The sequence below is a fragment of the Mastigoproctus giganteus genome, chromosome 9, assembly GCF_048544385.1.
Source record: "Mastigoproctus giganteus isolate SK-2022 chromosome 9, ASM4854438v1, whole genome shotgun sequence".
Lineage (NCBI taxonomy): Eukaryota > Metazoa > Arthropoda > Arachnida > Uropygi > Thelyphonidae > Mastigoproctus > Mastigoproctus giganteus.
In genome coordinates, this window is record NC_143583.1 from 96,875,549 (window position 1) to 96,893,513 (window position 17,965).

General features: G+C 37.4%; 1 protein-coding gene across 1 annotated transcript in view; it reads right to left on the reverse strand.

Moving 5' to 3' along the window:
* LOC150080571 (protein BANP-like) overlaps window positions 1–17,965 on the reverse strand; it is a 161,107-nt gene that overhangs the window by 41,787 nt on the left and 101,355 nt on the right. Inside the window, exon 6 of the mRNA XM_090381938.1 lies at window positions 17,409–17,530. Within this exon, the coding sequence (XP_090238064.1) occupies window positions 17,409–17,530 (122 nt within the window). The remainder of the gene's footprint in view (window positions 1–17,408; window positions 17,531–17,965) is intronic.

The following is a 17,965-nucleotide window of genomic DNA, read 5'->3' on the forward strand; positions in this document are numbered from 1 at the left end:
AGCAGCTTTCACTCCCCCTCTTACAGCAGCGAGAGGATCAGAGTGGAAGCAGAGGGTGCTAAGAATCTCTGGGTATGACCAGGCTGCCATGCACAGAAACTGAACTTGGCCTGTTACAACGTAAGATCACTCATCAGTGAAGACAGGATATCAGAGCTGGAAAAGGAATTAAAGAATGTGAATTGGAATATCATCGGTTTGGCTGAAACAAGAAGAAGAAACGAATCACTTATAAGTTTATCAAGTGGAAATCTGCTGTACACCAATGGAAACAGTGAAAGGAGTGAAGGTGGAGTTGGGTTTCTGGTCCATAAAGATTTAAAAAACAACATTTTGGAATTCAAAAGTACATCACCAAGGGTGTCAAGACTAATACTCAAGATTTCTAAGAGGTACAAGCTAAAGGTTATAATGATTTATGCACCAACATCGAGCCATGATGATGAAGAGGTTGAAGAAATGCACACCGAAATTGAGAGTCTTTTAGATGAGCAGAAAACCTACTATGCTATTATTATGGGGGACTTCAATGCTAAGGTTGGAAAAAGACAAAACAGCGCAGAAAGGGGAACTATAGGAAATTTTGGAATTGGTGAAAGAGGTGAAAGACTTGTGGAATGGTGCCTCCATAGCCAGGTGGGAAGGAGCAGCAGTGCGTAACACACGCTTCTTGATTAGACTGGGGTTCGAGCCCATCACCACCAAATACGGAGGATGCGGTAAGGTCAGGGAATGACCACCGCATATCCCGGAGCAATATGGCCTTAGTTGCTAATGCTCCTAAAAACCAAATAACAAACAAACAAACAACAAACTTGTGGAATTTGCAGAATCTCAAGAATTGTCAGTAATGAACACTTTTTTGAAGTAAAGGATGAACAGAAAGTGGACATGGAAGAGTCCAAATGGATTACCAACTAATGAAATTGACTTCATCCTCACTAACAGAAGATATATTGTGAATGATGTTACCGTCTTGAATAAGGTAAATGTTGGAAGTGATCACAGAATGGTAAGATGTACACTTGATATAGATGTAGGAAAGGAAAAAACTGACTCGAGTAAATAATACAAAGGTCTTTGAGATAACAGAAGAGGAGAAAAAGCAGTATGTACTGGAACTTAAGAACAAGTTTGAGCTTCTGCAGACTGCTGAGGACCAAGATATCGACAAGGAATATTACAACTTTCTGAAAGTGATAAAGCCCAAGAAACCTATAGGGAAAAAGAAATCCAAAGAAGAAAAAATTAGCCAAGAAACATTTGTTATGATGAACCGAAGGCGAAAAATGAAGAGCAAGTTAAACACTGACAAGGAAAAAATTGAGTATACTGAGTTATGCAAATCCATTAGAAAGAGACTCAGAGAGGACATAAGATTTAACACAAGAAAAGTAGAACAAGCATTAAGGGAAAACAAAGGATTTAAATCAGCAGCCATGAGCAGTAATACAGAAAGACAAATGATACTGAAACTGAAGAATAGCGATGGTGTACTTATAAACAGCAGAGAAAGCATAATTCAAATAGCAGAAGACTACTATAGAGAATTATACAAGGAGCGAGGGAATGAAGCCAGCAATGGGGAAGATGGATTGCAAAGTAGCAACACATACGACATACCTGATATTCTTCATGATGAGGTAGAACATGCATCGAAGAAAATAAAGAATCAGAAAGCCCCGGGGGAAGATGAAGTTACTGTAGAGTTGTTAAAATTGGGAGGAAGAGACATGACACAAAAACTGGCAAGACTCTTCACAAAATGCATTAGACAAAGTGTGACGCCTATGGAGTGGAATAATGCAATCATAGTTTTGCTGCATAAGAAAGAAGATAAATCAGAAATTGTAAATTATAGACCAATTAGCTTGTTATCCCACACCTACAAGTTGTTCACTAGGGTCATTACTAACAGATTAGAAAGAATACTTGATGAGAATCAACCGAAACAGCAAGCTGGCTTTAGGACAGGATTCTCAACTATGGATCACCTTCACATAATATCACAACTAATGGAGAAAGCAAATGAATATAAAACACGATTATGCCTGGCATTTGTGGATTATGAAATGGCATTTGACTCCATACAGCATAAGGCAATGTTTCGGGCACTGGAAAGACAAGGCATAGATATACCACATATTATCATTTTGATGTTGTTATTTGGTTTTTAGGAGCATTAGCAACTAAGGCCATATTGCTCCGGGAATATGCGGTGGTCGTTCCATGACCTTTCCGCATCCTCCGTATTTGGTGGTGACGGGCTTGAACCCCGGTCTAATCAAGAAGCGTGTGCTACGCACTGCTGCTCCTTCCCACCTGGCTACGGAGGCACCTTATCATTTTGAAGAAAATATATGAGAGTGCTACCTCTTTATTAGACTAGACAAAGACAGTAGGAAATTTAAAATCGAGAAAGGAGTTCAACAAGGAGACACAATATCTCCGAAGCTCTTTACTGCTGCCCTTGAGGAAGCTTTCAGAAAATTAGACTTGTCGCAGAAGGGAGTCAAATGTGAACGGAGAGTACCTAAACCATTTACGATTTGCAGATGACAGTGTGATCATAAGCCACGATCCCAAAGAATTAGAGGAAAATCTTAATCAGTTATGCAGAGTTAGTAAGGATTTTGGACTAAAGATGAATATGGCTAAAACAAAAGTAATGATGAACAAGTATGCCACAGAAAGGGAAATAATGATTGAAGGAGCAGTAATTTAAAAGGTGGAGTCATATACTTATCTGGGACAAGTTATTAGCTGTAATAATGATAAATGGCTGGAAGTCAAGAGAAGAATAAATTTTGGATGGATAGCATTCAGGAAATATAGTCACATAATGAAGAGCAATATCCCAGTTTGTCTGAAACGTAAAATAATGAACCAATGTATACTCCCCACCATGATTTATGGAAGTGAAACTTGGGCACTCAACAAAAGAATGGAAGAGAAGCTGAGAACTACACAACGAAGAATGGAACAAATTATATTGGGAATCAGACTGTTAGATAAGAAGAGAAACACATGGATTAGGCAGCAAACTCAAGTAAAGGACATTCTTATCAAAACTAAAGAACTAAAATGGTCTTGGGCAGGACACATAACTCGAAGACATGATGACAGATGGACTAAGAAAATAACAGAATGGTACCCAAGAGGAGCTAGAAGAAAACCTGGAAGACAAAGGTGGAGAGGATAGATGAAATTCATGAGTTTGTGGGTAGTAAATGGATGGCCAGTGCTCAAAACAGAACATCCTGCAGTGGATTGAAAATGGCTTATGATGATGATGATTTCACTACATCTATTCAAAGTGGCATCCATAGATGCAAAATAAGGTATTATTGCACAATCACCATGCAGTTATAAAAAAACAAAATTATATCTTATTTTATAGTCTTCAAAACTATTTGGTAAACAAAGAACCTGTCTTTACATGCCTCATGCCTCCTGCCAATCATGTCCGAATTTTGGCAAGTATGTAGATATGCACCTCAATATGGCCAGGTTCATGAAACTGAAGTCGAAGCAAGATGATTGTACAAGCAAAATTTTCCTAGAAAAGGATTGCAGACTGGAAAATTTTTGTGGCTGTAGACCAGCATTTGAAGGAAAGTGGTCAAGTTTGTCTCATGCAATGTGAAGAACAACCACCAGCCTGTGGGCTAGTAGTTGAAAAAGCTGAATGAGACAATGCCAAATCTCCAAATGATAGAGCATGATCCACCAATAAGCACCCAATGAATCAGTGCTGCTGGTGATATAAACTACATGATTGCTTGATACCCTTTTCATAACCAACAATTGTATTCCTTTTGTCCATAAAAAGTCCAAGTGCTAAGCCCAGCAGATTATTCCAACAACAATTCTGCTAATGATTCATGTTATTGTGGCCAAAGTTCCTTTTTTTGCAAGCTAGTTACTCTTCGTGGATAATGCTACTTTTTCATGAGACAATCATTAATTTGCATAAAATACATTACTGAGCCAAGGAAAAATCCTCATGCTGTAATGCACCTGTATTTTCAATTGGAAATTATATACAGATCATGATCAGACATTTCATGGTATGTTCCTACCACTTTTTTGAAGACGGCAAATAGAATTAAAAATTACAATAGATAAATTACATAAAGTTAAAATTAAAAGATGGATAGGTTAAAGTTAGATTTGAATTAAATTTAGGAAATACAGGAATACCTCGCATAGTGCAGTTAATTCATGCCAAAAAAATACCGCGCTGATCGAGGCATTATTAGCATGTATTTTAATGTAATGCGTTCCGACAATTTGATTATATGGGTCGAGTTGCAAAAATATATAGGTGTTTGATTACTATAAATTGATGCACACGAAGTTCTTGCAAAAAAAAGAAACTAAAATGATAAAAATGAAAAATATTAGTAAGTACAGTAGAAATGATTTTTATTGCAGTATGTACATACCAAAAGAATTTTTAAAATAATTAAATGCACAAGGCATAATACATTAAGAGTTTAATATCTATATACACACACCGATCCTATATATCTACACACCGATATTATATACCAAAAGAATATAAGTGAAGTATGTACTGTATTTTTATTTTGAAAAATAACTGATCAGATTGGTTTGCACAGTTTTTTCCTTCTTTTTATCTGCATACATCTCTTTATAACATCGAATTTCATTTTGCAATGCCTCGATCTTCTAGATCGATGTTTGGATCTAGAAGAACACTCAGTGCCATCACATTTCTTCTTTCCGCTCACATTTGGGTATAAAGGTGTAACGTTTTTAAAAAATAATCTTTAATAAAAATACACTTATAGTTATAGTTATGCTGGTTATTTTTATTTTTAATTTAGATACAGAGTTTTAGTAGATTACTACTTAATATATTTATTAGACTTCAGGAATGGTCAGAAAAATGGCAGCTGTGCTTTAATCCAACAAAGTGTAAGGTATTACACCTGGGAAACAGTAATCCCAAAAAAACTTATTCACTTGGTGGAGTTCAACTAAACCCAGTACTGGAGGAAAGGGACTTGGGTGTTACGATACGGTCAGACATGAAATTCTCTGAGCATTGTAAACAGGTTGCAAGGAAGGCCCATGGTGTCCTATCGATGATCTATCAAACTTTTGCAAGTAGAGATAGGGACGTGATAATCCCATTATATAAGGCTTATGTTAGACCACACTTGGAATACTGTGTTCAAGTATGGAGACTGCACCTAAAGAAAGACATCGAGCTTCTTGAAAGGGTGCAAAGAAGGGTAACTCGCCTGGTGAGATCGACAAAAGGGCGTCCTTATGAAGAAAGACTTCGAATATGTGGGTTGCAGAGTTTGGAAACTAGACACCTTAGAGGAGATTTGATTGAGGTGTTTAAGGCTCTGAGAGGCATCAGTAAAATGAATGAGGACAAAATTTTCAAGATTATAAATGATGCTAGAACTAGGGGACATAAATTCAAGTTACGGGGGGAAATGTTTAGATTGGACTGCAGGAAGTTTTATTTTAGCCAGCGAGTTATAAATTACTGGAATAAGTTGCCTTCATGGGTGGTAGAGGCCGACAGTTTGGGGAAATTCAAAGGTCATCTGGATAGTACTTTCGGGTAAGGGAAGCGCATAGGATGATAAGTTTAATTTCCTTTTTTTTTTTTTTATTAATTATTATTATTTAGTTATTTATTTTATATTTTTTTATATTTTATTTATTTTATTTTTTTTGGCTGGTGCAGCATAAGCCATAGGCTTTCTTGCACCATGCGGCCGTTACTAATACTAATACTAATACTATACATAAAACCGTTATTTCGTTCGAATCTTTTAGCCATTGTTTTTGTATAGAGTAGTAGGGAATTCAAATTTTTAATTGTGGTAACTAGATAGCTCTAACGTATAATTATATAGCGTAATACGCATCACTGCATTTAGGATTCTATTAGATAGTGTAGTATTGACAATTAATTAATTAAATTTATTGATCTTATTAATTTAAAATATCATGTCCCAGACTAGAGCAGCAAAGCAACGGGCACAAACTGTCAAGAGTGGGAGAACTGAGGGGGGGGGGTGATTCTCCAATGCATCACAGCCTAAAAAAATGTGCAACTTCTGAAACGTTTGCTGAACTCTCTGGAACAGAACATGATATAGCCAAGGAGGATGTCTTTGTGTGTGCCAGGTGCAGAGAGTGCCTAGAAATTAGGCATCAACTCAGCGTTCTACTGGGCATCTATGAAAGCTTGAGGTGTAGGGTAGATGCCCTTGAAGAAATTAATATGAGGGGCCCTCAAGTTCTCAGCTGCCCAACTCAATGCCAGAGCTCACTCCTGGGCATCAGGCAACACAGCGGCAATCTCCAAGGCAGAATGCACTGGTCCCAAAGGAACTAGTTATTGTTGGTGACTTTGTCAGGTAGACAGGGAATATATTGTGTAAAAAGGATAGAGGGAACAGGACCAGAGTATGTCTGCCAGGGGCAAAGGTTGATGACGTAAAGCACATATCTTTTAAGGGCACAAAAGGTGATACTGTTATACACATTGGCACCAATAACATTAAGAGTAGGAGATCTACAGATTTACTAGTACAGGTCAATGTTGCAAAAAAGTCGTGAGTTAGGGTTAAATTTGAAAGTGTCTGCAATTCTGCCCAGACACGATAGGAGGGAGTACATGATGAGAGCCTTATCAATCAATTCGGCCCTGGAGGGAATGTGCAAGGCTCAAGGGGTAGATTTTTTTTCAGCGTGGTCTGTGCTTGTCAACAGGAGAGACTGCTTCTACAGGGATGGGATACACTTAAATAGAAAGGGTGCAAGAATATTTGCTGATGCTATCGCGGCAGTGTTAGGTGGGTTGGAAAACTGCTAGCTTGGGGGGGGATTCACAGACTAAAAGGTTAAAAGGAGCCGCAGGCAGAGGTGAAGGTGATTCTTGCACAACTTCTATTAGAATAAGTGGTGACCAGGAGCGATGGGTGCTGGGGGTTTCAGGGACTGATGGCAGTTGGTTGGTTGGTTGTTGGGTTTTATTGGTGCATTAGCAACTAAGGCTATAATGCGCCAAAAACTGATGGCAGTCATCATGAAACAGGTGGGTATATGGGATGTGTCAGGGTGAATAGGAATAGGTGCATGTATGCTTGCATGTATACCAATGCTAGAAGTATAGTAAATAAATTTGATGAATTTGAAGTGTTGGTCAAGACATCAACGGCGGATATTGTTGGGATATCAGAGACGTGGTGTCACACTGATATTAGGAATGCAGAACTGGAATTTGGGGAGTACAATGTGTACAGAAAGGATAGGAAGGGAGGAAGTGTCATGCTGTTATTTAAGAAAAACATAAAACCAAAAGAAGTGCATCCAGTTGATATAGATGAACAGTGCACTGTTGAGTCAGTTTGGTGTGACATAAGCACTGTGAAAGCAAAAATAAGAGTACGAGTGTGTTATAGGCCTAATGACTCGAATGAGTACAATGAACAATTGCACAGAGAAATAGAGTGGGCTAGTAAATCAGAATGTCTTATAATCGGGGATTTTAACTTCCCAGATATTGACTGGAACTTGTGGGTTGGTCACTCACACACTAGTAAGACTTTTGTGGATTTATTGGATGATTGTTTTCTGCAGCAGCATGTTGGAGAGGGAACCAGAGAGAGTAATACTCTTGATCTGGTTATCAGCAGTGATCATTTGTGTATTGAGAATTTGCAGATAAAGGAACCACTAGGTGGAAGTGATCACAGTGTACTGATGTGGGATTTACTTAAAGATATAATTACCATCAGGGGTAAAGGAAAGGGTTTTTGCATCCGTAAAGGTGAGTACAGTGGTCTCAGGCAGTTTTTAAATTCTGTACAATGGGATAAACTGACGATTTACCAATAGTAAATTCTAAGTGGGAAGCATTCAAGGAATTAATCGTGGAAGCTACTAAAAGATTCATACCTATTAAGAAATATTGTTCAAGGTTGAGGCCTAAATGGTTATCAAATGAACTAATGAGACTCGTGACAGAGAAGAAATTATAAATTATTAAGCAACTCAGAAGCCTATGGAAGATATAAGCTAGTCTATAATCAAGTCACAAAGGAGGTTAGGCAGGCGAAGACAGTTTACGAGAAATCTTTGGCAAAGGATGCTAAGAAAAACAGTAAGGATTTCTTTACTTATATATAAAGGAAGGGGATGAATTTGATCAGTCCACTTGATATCGATGGTTCGACTGCTGATGATCCTGCTCATAAAGCAAACAAACTGAATGAGTATTTTGCATCTACATTCACACATGAGGAGTTATTAAGGTTTGAAAATGCCACAAGGTTATCAAATTGTAGCAGGGTGCTTAATGATTTTGTAATAACTGAGAGCAAAGTGGAGGAGAAATTGTTGAAGATAAACATAAAAAAGACACCTGGGGTGGATGGGTTCTATCCAGTTATATTAAAGGCGGCGGCAAACAACTAAGAAAACCCTTAGCCATACTTATGAGAGCATCCTTGGACTCAGGGGAGGTCCCCACGGACTGGAGATGTGCAAATGTATCCCCAATTCACAAAGGGGGATCGAAGGGTGACATGAGTAATTACAGACCAGTTAGTTAAACTTCTGTTCCGGGTAAAATAATGGAGTCACTGGTTAAAGATGCATTGCAGGATCATCTAGACAAGACTGCAGCAATAATTCAGACTTGTCTGAATTATTGCTGCAGTCTTGTCTAGGAAAGTCTTGTCTGAAAAATTTGAGAGGATATTATGATGTGGTTACAAAGGAACTGGATGCAAAAAATAATTTTGATATCATATATTTGGATTTCAGAAAAGCTTTTGACACTGTTGAACATGAAAGACTATTGTACAAATTGAAGCACAATGGTATTAAGGGTAAGTTGCTACAATGGATAAAAGGATGGTTGAGTGGGAGAAGACAGAGGGTGGTAATCAATGGGTGCTGCTCTTCGTGGACTAATGTTATTAGTGGAGTCCCACAGGGTTCAGTGTTGGGTCCACTGTTGTTTTGTATATTTATCAATGATATTGATGAAGGTATATCAGGCTTAATGTCGAAGTTTGCAGATGATACAAAATTTTGCAGGGTTGTTAATGACAGTAATGGCAGTGTGCTACTGCAACAGGATCTAGAAAATTTGGGCAAATGGTCTAAAAAGTGGCAACTGAAGTTTAACCTTGACAAATGCAAAGTACTGCATATGGGTAGAAGTAACCCCAGAGAAACGTATCAACTGTGTGGTACTACAGTTAAGGTGGTAGAAAATGAAAAAGACCTGGGAGTAATTGTGCAGTCAGATATGAAGTTTTCTGAGCAATGCACTCTGCAAGAGCAGGTCATGGGGTTTTGTCAATGATATATAGGAATTTTGCAAGCAGGGAAAAGGAAGTGATTGTCCCTCTGTATAAGGCAATGTCAGGCCACACCTTGAGTACTCCGTACAGGTCTGGAGGCCTCATTTTAGGAAGGATGTAGATTTGCTTGAGCATGTACAGAGAAGGGCAACAAGATTGGTGAGGGGAATAAAGGGATCCTCTTATCAAGAGAGGCTTAAGTTCTGCAAATTGCAGTGGCTGGAGACTAGGTACCTCCACGGTGATCTGACTGAGGTGTATAAGGTCTTGAAATGGGTTGAGCACGCTGAATTCTGATGGGATCCTTCCCCTTGTTCAGATTACAAACCTAAGGGGGCATAAATTCAAATTAAGAAAAGACAGATGTAGAATAGATGTGCAGAAATTTGCCTTTAGCCAGCGGGTGGTTAATTGCTGGAACACAAACTTCCATCTCCTGGAAGTTGATAGGTTAAATAATTTTAAGGAGGAACTGGACAGGCATTTGGAGGGAATGGTGTGATTTTTTTTTTTTTGGCAGATGCTGCATAAGCTCATACAATTGCTTTCTTGCATCACATGCTACTACTACTACTACTACTACTACTACTACACAGCGAAAAATATTTGTACAGCTTACGCACAATGACCTCACCTCGCGGAATCTAGTGTTTACTAATGTATGTATGCTAGCAGAGTCCGTATATAATGGGAGTTTCGACAACAGTCAGAATGGCCTTGAATGCATAATGCATTGGCCTATGTGCTGGCATTATAATACATACATATCAAATGTATTGGTGCGTAACACAGTTGATTTTTTTTCAATTTGTAAACCGTGCTATAGCGAAACCCGCGCTGTTCGAAACCGCACTATGCAAGGTATTCCTGTACAGTCGGATCTATATATAACAAAATTGATCATTCGCTTGAAAAAATTCATTAAACAGAAATTTCATTATAAAGAAATATGACCTTTCAACAATGAAAAATATTGTAATCAACATTCAGAAATATAGTAAAAGATGGAAAATAAATCAGAAATAAGTGGGAATGAATAAATTTTCTAACATTTTAAAACATCTAATTTATTAATACATACATATTAAGAAATGACTACTCACATGATGCACACAATATATTAGTACACTTTTAAGAATTATTTCATAAAATATTTGGTTATTTTTTTGCTGTTCACTGCATTTTACTATACATCGTTTATAAAAATGCTCGCATTTGTTTAAACACTCAAATATATTTTCTGGCACATTTTCTTCACACTGAAGGCCTCAATGCAAAGTTTCAAATGCTTCCAACGTTTCATGTGCGGAAGGCTTAATATTGTCCACACTGCCTTTGTTGCCCTCATTTTCATCCAACTCATCATTGATATTGTCACTAGTTCTTTGAATACACTCCGAAATTTTGGAGTCACTCGGGTATTCAGCTACTATGACATCATTATCAACTCCTAAAAATTCGTCAAGAAAACAATTCCTCCACTGATCAAACCTCTTGCTTGGAGTTCTTCCCAAGATTGCTCAATGTCTTGTAGTAGTTCTTCCCAAGATTGCTCAATGTCTTGTAGTAGTTCTTCCCAAGATTTCTCAATGTCTTGTAGTAGTTCATCCCTCTTATCGCTGTTAATTGGCATTTTTTAGCAAAACTTGCTTTTGCAAAACAATTCTTAATCACTGTTTCCGTCACATCTTGCCTCCACACTTTCGCCAACTCTGATATGCATATATACAAATCTATAACAGAGTCTATAGGTTGGTTGGATTCTATTCTCAGTACAATTTTTTTCAGTATTTTCAAATTCAGTGCATTTTCAAATTCTTGATAATGCCTTAGTCTATTGGCTGAAGTTTAAACAAGATATTCGGAGGGAAGAAAACAAGCTTCATGCTTGTAAATTTCAAAATTACCGAGTGAAGGTGGGCAGAGCAGTTGTCAACAATCAATGCGATTTTTCTGTTTTCTTTCACCATTTTTCTATCGAAATTTAAAATCCACTGTTCAAAAATTTCACTTGTCATCCAAGCTTTTTTGTTGTAGTTGTAGTCCAACTCTAACAACTTTACTCCTTTGAAACACTGGGGTTGTTTACTTTTGTCTATTACCAAAAGCTTCAGTTTTTCATTACAAGCCAAATTTGCACCAACCAAGACTGTAATTCTCTCCTTACTATTTTTACCACCTAAACATTGATCACCTTTAAAAGTCAGTGTCTTGTTTGGCAAATATTTAAAAAACAGACCTGTTTCATCAATGTTGAATATGTCTTTGGGCTCATAGCCCTCCACAATTTTTTTTTCAAAACTGTTTCTTTCCAATGGGTACAGTCTTCTTTGGTTACAACACCAATTTCACCAGAAATAAACTTTTTCAAGTAAGCGATGGTGCTTTTTAAACTTGTCCAGTGAAAACAGGTTGACCAGAACCAACGTACACATCAGGAATATGCCTTAATCTTTGCCAATGGTTGTGGACACAGATAGCATTGACCAGCATGACTTCTTGGTACAGTAGAGGTGGTTGTATAGGTTTTATGGGCACCACTAAACTGTGGAATATTTTAGGTCTTAATTTGTGCTGTTAAGAATTAAACCCTTTAGCTCTTAAAAGCTAAAGTGATTAATTCTTAATCCTTTTAGCTCTTAATTCATGCTTTCTACAGCATCAGCTTTATTGCCTAAAGGCCAGAGGTGCAAACAATGTGTACCCAGGTCTCTAGAAATCAGTTCGTTATATGGAAATTTACTTTGTAATACGTAAACTATTTTTAATGTAATGACTAAGGGGAAAATCAAAAAAATTTGCTAAATAGAAAAATTTGGCAAATTTTTGCTATATGGAAGTTTGTTAAAGAGAAGTCCGATTGTATGTACTCACTCTTACTATCATTGCTATTTGTAATTACAAAGAACAGAATAAGAAATTTAAAAAAAAAGTAAAAGAAAGAAAGAAAACAATTTACTGCAATTTGTGCACTTGACATCACGGGCTTAGTGTCAGTCAAATGTAACTACAAAATTCCATTTTCGTTTTGACACAACTTTAGTTAACTACAAAATTACATTTTCGTTTTGACACAACTTTAGTTTAACTTTATACAAATAACAATGCATATCATATCATATCATAGAAATGTATTTCTCTAGTAGTTTACAAGCTAGCTTGGGCTATAAGCATGTTTCCAGTAAACCAAGAAAATGTCAAATGACTTTTTCTTGGTTAATTACAAAAACATTTACTACAAAATGATTTTGTAGTTAACACTGTCTGACATTAAACCCTCGCTACGAAGTACACAAATTATAGGAAAAGATGCAAGGGTAATGGCAAAGAGGATTAGGAAAGTAAATAGTACTGTCTTCAACACTTTGTTTATTATGTTTCAATAATTGTGGTGGTGGTGGTGACATCTCATTAGCATTCTCATTAACATCAGTAGAGGCATACGATGCAAGAAAGCAAGCTTATGCAGCATCAGCCAAAAAAAAACATTTTTTTCCTCCATTTGTTCCAAATGCCTGTCCAGCTCAGCCTTAAATTTATTTAGGCTATTAGCTTCCACAACAAAAGATGGAAGCCTGTTCCACCAATCAACTACCTGCTGGCTAAAGGCAAATTTCTGCACCTCTATTCTACAACTATCTTTCCTCAATTTGAAACTGTGTCCCCTCAGGTTCTTAGTCTGAGCAAGAGTAAGAATCCCATCAGCATTCAGCTTGCTCAACCCATTCAAGGCCTTATACACCTCAATCAGATTACCTCGCAGGTGCCTACTCACCAGGTGCTGCAATTTGCAGAACTTAAGCCTTTCTTGGTAAGAGCACCCCTTTGTTCTCCTCACCAATCTTGTTGCCCTGCTTTGTACTCATTCTAGCAACTCTACATCCTTCCTAAAATGAGGCCTCCAGACCTGTACACAGTACTCTAGCAGTGGCCTGACCATTGCCTTGTATAACAGGATTATCACCTCCTTGTCCCTGCTAGCAAAATTCCTATATATCATTGACAAGACTCCATGACCTGCCCTGGCAGCTCATCTGCACTGCTCAATAAACTTCATATTTGACTGCATAATTACCCCCAGGTCTTTTTCACTTTCCACTTCCTTGAGTGTAGTACCACAGAGTTGGTACGTTTCTCTTCGGTTATCGCTACCCATATACAGTACTTTGCATTTGTCAATGTTAAACTTCAGTTGCCACTTCTCAGCCCATTTTCCCAACTTATCTAGATCCAGTTGGAGTAGCACCTGCAATTTGTATCATCTGCAAACTTGGGACATTAAATCTGATATACCTTTATCAATATCACTGATAAATATACAAAACAATGGGCCCAACACCGAACCCTGGGGAACTCCACAAACAACATTTGTCCACAAAGAGCATTGTCCACTGATTACCACTCTCCATCGTCTCCCACTCAACCATCCCTTTATCCCTTGTAGCAACTTACCCTTAATGCCATACCTCTCCAATTTGTACAGCAATCTTCCATGTGCAGCAGTATCAAAAGCTTTCCTGAAATCCAAGTATACGATATTAAAATTATTTTTGGCATTCAGTTCCTTTGTGACCACATCATAGTATCCAATAAAACTGGTCCGACAAGACTTCCCTTTAACAAACTCATGCTGTGTCTTAACTATTACTGCAGTCTTGTCTAGATGATCCTGCAATGCTTCTTTAACCAGTAATTCCATTATTTTCCCCGGAACACAAGTTAAACGAACAGGTCTGTAGTTACTTGTGTCACCTTTTGAACCCACCTTTGTGAATTGGTGATACAGTTGCATGTCTCCAGTCCATGGGGGACCTCCCCTGAGTCCAAGGAAGCTCTCATAATTATGGCTAAGCGTTTGCTTACTTCCTTTGCTGCCTCCTTTAATATAACTGGATAGATCCCATCCACACCAGGTGCCTTCCTTATGTTTAACTTCAACAATTTCTCCTCCACTTTGCTCGCAGTTATTACAAAATCACTTAGCTCCCTGTTAGCGTTTGATAAACTTCTGGCACTCCCCTTATTAAATGACTCCTCATTCTTTGAATTACTCTGTTTCAAAAATTTCAAGAATTACCTCTGTTTCAAAAATTTCAAGAATTACCTCTGTTTCAAAAATATTCTCACCATCGCCATAAGAGATGAGGTTAAAAATGAGGTTTTGCCAATGACTATGCACAATAATTTTAATTGTTAATATCTGATAAAAGAAAATAACCAAAGGAAAAACTCGCTCTTATAGGCTGGCAGACTAGTTACTACCCAACTATATAGACAACTTTTGGATGAGGTTTTGCACTTGATTTTCAAAAATGGTAACTAATAGTAACTTTAGCTGAAAAATAGTAACATTACAGTGGCTAAAAAAAAAAAAAAAAAAAAAAGAGTAATGAACAGTTGAGAAAGTAACACATGTAAAGTAACCGAGAAACAACTTTTGATTTACTGCTACCTGGCCAATTTCTTAGAGAAGCATAACAATCAATTTATGATGTTCAAGAGTAGGTGGGTAACTTGGATAGAGGATGTTGGGGGGGTTAAAAAGAAATATTTTTATTTCTGCTTTCTAAATTTTGCATCACTTCTAAAGTCAAACCCGTGTGGTCTCCCCCTTAAAATGATGGCAGCCTAGTATCTTACAAAATACACCAAAACAAGATATGATAACTACTCCAAAAAGTAATGCTTCCAATTTTTTTTTTCTGTCCTTGTGATGTTGCCTACAAAATGTAATGGTGACAGGTGGCAGGGCTGTAGTGGTCTTGTGAAAACAGAAGATGACATTGATATGTGTATGAAGCAGTGGTGTGTTACTGAGTTACTGAATGCAGAGAACATTGCTCATTGAAAATCATCAATGTTGGAAAAACATTTATGGGGAGATGACAATTGATATGAACAGTAAGGCATGTCAGTTATAGTGGTAGTTGTGGTTGAAGGACATGCCAAGGTCAGTCCACCCTCACAGCATATTGTTGTTGTTGTTGTTGTTATTTGGTTTTTAGGAGCATTAGCAACTAAGGCCATATTGCTCCGGGATATGCGGTGGTCATTCCCTGAATGACCTTTCCGCATCCTCCGTGTTTGGTGGTGACGGGCTCGAACCCCGGTCTAATCAAGAAGCGTGTGCTACGCACTGCTGCTCCTTCCCACCTGGCTACGGAGGCGCCCCTCACAGCATAGTGATGGCAGAAAGTGGAGAGAGGGTGGATAAATTAAATCACAAAACCAATGCACTGAGACCCAGGAATGTTATTGTTATTTGATTTTTAGGAGCATTAGCAACTAAGGCCATATTTCTCCGAGAATATGCGGTGGTCATTCCCTTGACCTTTCTGCATCATCCGTATTTGGTGGTGACAGGCTCGAACCCCGGTCTAATCAAGAAGCGTGTGCTACGCACTGCTGCTCCTTCCCACCTGGCTACGGAGGCGCGACCCAGGAAATGAGTGCAATAATAGGAATTAACTATGATGAATTGAAAGAAATTTTGAACACTCTGCAATACAGAAATTGTGCACCAGGTAGACTAAATGATAACACCAGATTACAATATAACAGATTGTGGGTTGATACGAGACCATAAGCAATGAGTTTCTGAATAGTATCATCATCATCAAAGATAAGACCTGGGTAAACCACTATGAACCAGAGTCAAAGCAGTAGTCTGTGGTAGCAGTCTCCAAACTTTTTTGGTTGTGCACCCTTATTTTACTTACAAGGACTAGTGCACACCCCGGGATAAAAAATTAAATATATAAGTTTAATATATTTTTTAAAATTTATAAATCATTTACATGGAAGGCATTTTATCTAAAATCACATTTATAAAATCATTTGTTTGATTGTTTGCTTGATCTACATTTGTTCAGTAAACAAGGATGGAAGATATACTCCAAGCCTGAAGTGAGCATGTGGCTGCTTCGTTTCGGACATGGGCGAAACCAACAGTATGATCAAACAAAGTTGTATAATCAAAGCCGCATATTGAAGTATTAAAAAAATATTTATTTATAATTTTTATTTTCAATTATGTTTCAAAAAACTAAAGTTTTCATAATTAATAAATATTGATTTATTGCAGATTATCTCGTGCACCCAACTTTGGAGACCACTGGTCAATGGAGTGGTGACACAATGAGTCACCAAAAAACAAGAAATGCAAAGCTTAGCCATCTGCTGGAAAAGAATGTGTTCAAATTTCCAAGACACAGAGGAGTTATTCTTGTGGATTTGCTGGAATGCAGACACGGGAATATTTCTGCTTGCTATGTGGAAACGCTGAAAAGAGAAACTGAAAGAGTAAGGCTAGAGAAGAAAGGAAAAGTTTGCCATTAACATGCCAATGCCAGACCCCATACTAGAATCCTGAAAAGGAAGGACATTGAAGAATCTGGGTGGACTGTTCAGACACACACATGCTACCCATACAGTCCAACCTTGTACCATCAAACTTCCATCTATTTATCCCTAAGAAGATGGCCCTCTTGGGGAAACATTTTGCCAATGACGAGGATGTTTTTGAAGCCATTAAGAAAGTGCTTGGACACTAACAGAGCAACTTTTACAAGAGGGAGATGTAGGTTCAGGTTTAATGATGAACAAAATGTGTATAAAGTGGTAATGATTATGTGGAATATACATTTAAAGTGGCATATCTGTTATCCAATGGTAGCCAAAATAGCCAAGTGGTCAGGAGCAGGAATTGTAGTATCACACGCTCTTTGAGTAGACTGGGGTTCAAACTCTTGACTGCTAAAATAGTGTCGATCTGCCAACCCGCACTGGACCAGAGTGGCAGATTATGGTTAATTTTCCCTCATCATGAATCACTGAGGAGGCTTCCATCCTGCAGTAGATTGATAATGGCTGCAGTTTACCTTTTATCTGTTATTCAAAAAAAATCTGGCAGCATTAGTTTTGGAGGGACCCTTATATTTAAATTAAGAATCAGATGAAGCAGCAGATGATACCAATCATACTGTTTATTATATACCCTATTTGGAATTTCCTAAAAGCAATAAAAAAAATTCTTACCTTGGATGTTAAGGGTAAACCTTTCTGCTTTCTACGAAAAGCAGTGCGACATTTAGAGTCCAAATTTTGCTTGATTCTGTTCCAGTCAGTACTGTTGATAGAAAATTTGTGAGCAAGATGACCTGTTGTAAAGTTATACTATTACTCTTATTTTCAAAATGTAGTAATCGCAGTATTGATTTTTTAAAACAAATTTGCATTTTATAAATTACAATATAATAAAAATAATAATAAACATTTTTCAATAAATATAATTAATGTTTTAATAAACCACAAAATCCATTAATAAATATAATAATTTACATTAATTCTATATAGTAAATGAAAATCTTTGTTATCTGTCTGTCGATTCCTGCCTATGGCAACAACAAAATATATATATTTGTGTAGATCAGTCACCATAAAACCTAGGATGTATACCAGCCATAACAAATAAAGAAATAAAACTAACATTGTTGTATAACTGATCAACCTAATTAAACTTTTTTTTTTTTTTTGTCATCAAAAATGTAAACACTTTCTAAACCAGTTTTATGCACTGATTTCATAGTTTTTTC